A 6,000-nucleotide genomic window follows, 5' to 3' on the forward strand; every position below is an offset into this window, starting at 1 on the left:
ATCTTGGGAAGAAGTTTATGGAGAAAAATGACAGTAACAAAAAAAGGCACACAAGCAAATTGAACTTGCAGCGATTACAATCAATGGAAAGGCTCCCACTGTCTGCAGTGGGCTGTGAATTAGTCCTAGAGGATATTTACTTGGGTAGCCCCATCTATCCTTTCCATACTGGAGATATAGACACAAATGTTTTCCCTACTCATAAATACACTTTGGTTTTAATAACTTAACGTTCTAAAAACAAATGGAATGAGAGCTGGAGAAGACAAATCAAGTGAGCAGTTGGCTTTCTGATGGGTCCACGTGGGGAATGCTGGTTGCTCACCAACTCTACTAAAGTAGATTTGGCAACCAAAATAGGAAATTGCCACAGGAAGGGGGAGAGGAAACTAAAACAGCAAAGGAAAGGATTTTAATTTTCGAGGTGGGCAAACTATAGAAAAATGGAATTTACAATCTTATACTAAAAACACATATGAAGGGATCCAAGCAGCAGCATTCATCAAAGAGAGGAGAACTGGAATGTCAGAGGGATGATTTTAATCCCAACATCCAATACAAACAGCAACTCAATTTAATGTAGTTTTTGGCATGGTAAGTGTGATAAAGAATTAATATAAGAAGCTTCCAGATTAACATTCCAATGTTGCAAAGCAGGTCTTAGGGAAAGAGAGATCTGGATTCTGAGAGCAGACTCCCTCCTACCCTCCAGTAAAGGAAAAATGAGAGAAGTAATATCCCTCACTCACCAACATTTCTGAGGTTCCTAATAGGAACCTTTTGTTCTTGTCAAGACATCAAAACATTCTGGATTCCTTTGGAAGAAACAAGAGGAGCCAAGGAGAAGTAGGAGAGCACTGCCTCTGATTTATTTCCCCAGAGTGTGAGCAGCTCCTGCATTTTGCACATGCTTGTTCTGTGTCCTTGTATCCTTTGGCTCACTTCATAATAAATTCTTTACCCTGATAAAACCTGGAGGGAGAGGCTGTCTTTGGGAAGGATTACCAGATTACAGAATTGGCTTCTTACTAACAAGACAGGTGGCTGACATTCAAGGGCTAGATATTCAAATTTAGAAATTTAGAAACAGAATTAAGCTCTGTAAATCAGAAGAGAAGAGGGACAGACTATCTGGCTGTGAAACAAAATCTCTTATGAATAGTTTGTGGTGTGGGACAAGATCTCCTCTCCTTGAGCTGGAAAAGGGGTTCTGCTGTAGCCAATCAGTTATGTGCAAGACTTGTTTCTTCTTGTTGTTTGTAAGCCAAGGATGGGAGAAGTAGGTGAAGGGAAGGGTGGGAAGGAGTGTCAGCAGGGTTAGTGTCAGCAGAGGTTCCGCTATACATACCACCCAGGTGCAAGTCGATGAGGTCACTGTAATAAGACTCTCCCCAATAGTCTACAACAAGGAAGTGGTGAAGAGAGTTATTGAGTCATATACCCACCCTAACACCACAAAATCAAAGCAATATATGACAAACAGACAGACACAAGAGAAGGAGAGAGAGAGAGAGAGGGAGGGAAGGAGACAGAGACAGAAATAACAAAAAATCATGCAGCCACATACATGTAAACATATTTTCACACACACACACTTTTTGAGTATGGGGACAGAATAATAATTCCCAGCAGGCAGGCAGGCATGGATTTCCAGGAGGAAAAGGCAAGAGCTCTGTACAGAGACTCTTCACCTAATTCAGTTTATACCAGGACTTGACACCAACTTGTTTTCTTTTGTTGCTGAGAAGGAAAGAACTATTCTTATTTGCTTCCATGCTGAAAAACATGTCAGAAGGAAGCAATATAGTTTATCAGGGAAGCTGCAGAAGAGGTATAAGGATTGACTTCTTGGGAGGTGAGCATGAGAAGAGAGCGCACAGGTTCAGCTCATGATTGTAGGGCACTGTATGCTGCCACAGCTGGCAACTGCATGCATACATGCATTTTAGGAAGACAAGGTACATGCTTCTGCTAATATGGAGCATGTACTGGTGAAAACACATGTATTTTAATGTATATGCTTAGGAAAGAAAGAGTTTGTGTAGTTGTGCAAGTGTGCAGTCATACAGTGTGTATATGCACCTCTGCTAGAGAAGGGCTAGCCAGCAGTCTGGTTCTACACTATGGTTCTTTGGGTAAGATGTATAACGTAGTTCCTTCTGTTTGGCTGAGCACATGATTTCCCACTGCAAGTAGTTCAATTCATAAAGAAGAAAGACGCTTTAATAGTCCTACAGTGATCTGAACGGAAGAGACATTGTCCTTGTCTTTTAAACCAGCTACCCAAGATCACTATAAAGGAAGAGTAAGAGGAAAAAAAAGCTTCAGGAAATATTTAAGATGACGCTTCCCTCATTAGTTACTGAATTTAAATCAGTCAACAGAACATAAAACCTGAGAAGGAGCCCAAACCCAACGGGTTTCACCAGGTCAGTGAATTTATAGGCAAACACTGCTAATACCTATGTTATATACAGAGTGCCATCTTCCATGGAGCACTAGCCAGAAGGCAGAACAAAACCTTCAACACTGCTTATCTTGCTGTGCCTTAAAAAGCAGCAGTGATGCAAAAAGAAGACCTAGCACCTCAGTACACAGAAATTTTTATCTAGAGACCAGAATGCTTAAAGGTATTGTTTCTATGCCTTGAATTTCATCAGTGGAAATATCAATAGGTTAGATTTTCAAAGACAGAGAGAGTAGCCTGGTATGCTATTAAGGAAACTAAGTAGTTATAGGAGGAGATAAATGTCCCCTAAGAATCAAACGGGAGTCAAATCAGAACATTAAACGTAAGAATAAATATTCACATTTCTACAGGGCAAAAGAGTAACAGTAGTGTGCCTCATCACCTGTACAATAATTGTAGCGATCAAATATTTACTATAGATTGAAAAAAAGTGTGAACAATGAGACAGAAACACTGGAAGAAAAATATTTATGCTAGTCAAAACTAAAATAGATCAAGGAACTTCTTGAAGGGCCCAACTAAACTAGGTGAATGGGCCCTCATGATGGTACATGATATTCTGTTTTGATGAATACAAGATAATGCAAATAGGAAGGAATAAACTGAGCTGTTAATTGTTGTGGCTAGGTCCTAACTTAACCATAACTTCTTAGAGTCTGGCACCACCATGAGCAATGGACAAATCTGCTCAGTTGCAGTTAATAAGCAAACAAAATGTTAAGATGTATATAGAATAGATTAATTGAAACTATTTTAATGAATCATATGGGTAGATGAATTCTCATCAACAATACCGCTTTTAGTTTTTGTCACTATCTCAAAAAGATACTGCAGAAATATAAGCAGTACAAAGGTGGATAATAAGAAAAATTAAAGTCACAAAGAGATTTAAATTTTAGGAGAAATTTAAAACTTCAGGGTAGAAAAGAGATCAAAAGGGGACATAGAGATGATGAATGGTGCTGAAAAGCAGATTTGGTGCTTGTTTGTTTATTTTTTTATCATAAAAGAATAAAGGGGGAGGAAATCAAAAGGCAGAAAATCTGAAAGGAAATACTGCGACAATGTATGCATTAGTTCATAAGACTCATTGCTACGAAGCATGTAAAAGCATACAAGGTATAAATAATAACTAAGAACACAAAAAGCGTTATACTTGGTCAGACCAGTGGTCTATCTAGCCCAGCATCCTATCTCTGACACTAGCAGGAATTGTGTGCTTCAGAGGGAGAACACTGAACCAGATACATCTGGAGTGATCCATCCTCTATTCATTACTATCCCTGGCATCCACCATTACTGGCTCAGAGACGACAGAGGAAACATCTCCAACCATTCTGTTTAACTGTTATTAACGGATCTATCACCCAGGAATTTGTCTAGTCCCTTTTTGGACCTGGCTATCCTATCTGCCTCTACCACCTCCTGTGACAATCAATACCACAAGTTAACTATGTATTGTGTAAAAAAGTACTTACTCTTGTTAGTTTTAAACCTGTCTCTTACTAATTTCAGTGGGAGCCCCCTAGTTCTAATATTCTGGGACTTTGTGAGTAACAGTTTTCTGTTCATTTTGTCCACACCCTTCATGATTTTATAGACCTCTATCATATCCCTGTTCAGCCTTCTCCTTTCCAAACTAAAAAGTCCTAGCCTTTTTAGCTTCTTCTTGTATGGCAACTGCGCTTCATACCTCTCATCATTTTGGTTGTCTTCTTTGTACCTTTTCCAATTTTACTACATCCTTTTTGAAATGCAGAGACCAGACAGTATTCATGATGTGGGTGGCACCATGGATTTGTATAATGCATGATGATATTCTTGGTTTTGTTTTCAATTCCCTTAACGATGCTCAACATTTTATTGGCTTTTTCTGGTTGCTGCTGCACATTGAGCTGATGTTTTTAGAGAACTATCTACAATAACTCTAAGGTCTCTTCCCTGAGTCATATCAGCTAATTCAGAATCCAGCACTGTGTACACATAATTAAGCTTATTTTTCTCCATGTGCATTACCTTGCATATGTTGACACTGAAGTTCGTCTGCCATATTTTTACCCACTCAGTGTGGTAAGATTTTTCTGCAGCTCCTCTCTGTCAGTTTGGGATTTGACTACCTGGAATAATTTGGTATCATCTGCAAACCTGGAGATTTCACTGTGCACCCCCACTTCCAGATCATTAATGAAAACGTTGAACAAAATTGGGCCTAATGTAGATCCCACTTTAGACCTCCCTCCATTCTGAAAAGTGACCATCTTTTAACCAGCTTTCAGCCCATGAGACCACCTTTCCTCCAATGCCATTGTAACTGAGTTTAAAAAAAAAAAGAAGCTTTTAGCAAGGGACCTTGCTGAAAGCTTTTTGAAAGTCCAAATGTATTGTGTCAACTGGATCCCCTTTGTCCATGCCCTTGCTAGCACCCTCAAAGAACTCCAGCAGGTTGGAGAAGCAGGATTTCCCTTTACAATGGAAAGCTAGAAATGGAAAGTTTAAGGGGCAACTGAAAACAGCTTAAGAGCTCCATATTTTGCCTACCTTACCTGCATGCTTCTTCCTACCATTGGCCTGGCAGACTCTATAAAGCTGAAGGGAGGACCAACATATCTAGCACATTATAGGAACATCTAAAATTAATAACAATAACACCAGTTTAAACCTTCATGTTTCAAAACAAAACTGAACCTGTAATTAAAGTTAGAAAGACATTTCTCCTTAGGACACACAATACTTACTACAGTTTGGTATTTTTCCCTGAAGCATCCAATGCTGGCTACAATCTCAGAGTATGACCAAATGAACTATTTATCACAAGTTAAAAGGGACATGGAATTACTGTGTCAGTTGCTCTGCAGCAACTACTTTCATGCATACTCTCACTCTGCAGTAAATGGAACCTGAGAACCAACATACTGAAGTTGAGGTTTCCCACAGAGTAAGAGCATGAACATACCCAGATACCGCAGAGCAGCTGATGCACGGTATTCCCTACGCTATTTAGTGTAGCAAATAATCTGTTTGCCCTAACTCCTAAGAGAAGATGTTGGACTAGATGATCCACTGGTATGATCTTGCATAGTTATTTCTCTACATCTAGATTTCAGCTTCTGTATTGACAAACTATGTAATAAAGCTGTGTTTCCTTCACCCTAATTAAATACCAGCACATTTTTCTATCTGTAGGAAACTATTAAGCAGAAGTGGTCCTCTTTAAATGTTGCATCAGCACCATATACATTTTCTCTCTTTTTTAACCCCCTTACTTATAAGAATTCATTAAGAGACAGTCCTGATCATACATGACCCAAAACATAAGAGCAAGACTCAAGACCTTGTTATATAATGGCATTTGCAATGGTTTCAGATGCAGCAATCATTGCCAGGTGAGTGTCTGAGGCAATGCCACTGTCTCCATTGAGAAACAAGATGTATGCTATGTTTAAGATGAAGATGTGTGTGTGTGTGTGTGTGTGTGTGTGTGTGTGTGTGTGTGTGTGTGTGTGTGTGTGTGTGTGTACACACACACACAC

At 39.3% G+C, this 6,000-nt stretch overlaps 1 protein-coding gene across 2 annotated transcripts in view; it reads right to left on the reverse strand.

Moving 5' to 3' along the window:
* Positions 1-6,000, reverse strand: part of MICAL3 (microtubule associated monooxygenase, calponin and LIM domain containing 3) — a 164,534-nt gene that overhangs the window by 22,269 nt on the left and 136,265 nt on the right. For both annotated transcript variants that reach the window (XM_019515564.1, XM_019515561.1), the window contains one exon: positions 1,349-1,399. In XM_019515564.1, coding sequence (XP_019371109.1) covers positions 1,349-1,399 — 51 coding nt within the window. The remainder of the gene's footprint in view (positions 1-1,348; positions 1,400-6,000) is intronic.

The sequence above is a fragment of the Gavialis gangeticus genome, unplaced genomic scaffold (assembly GCF_001723915.1).
Source record: "Gavialis gangeticus isolate Ggan-Ray unplaced genomic scaffold, GavGan_comp1, whole genome shotgun sequence".
NCBI classification, from domain to species: Eukaryota; Metazoa; Chordata; order Crocodylia; family Gavialidae; genus Gavialis; species Gavialis gangeticus.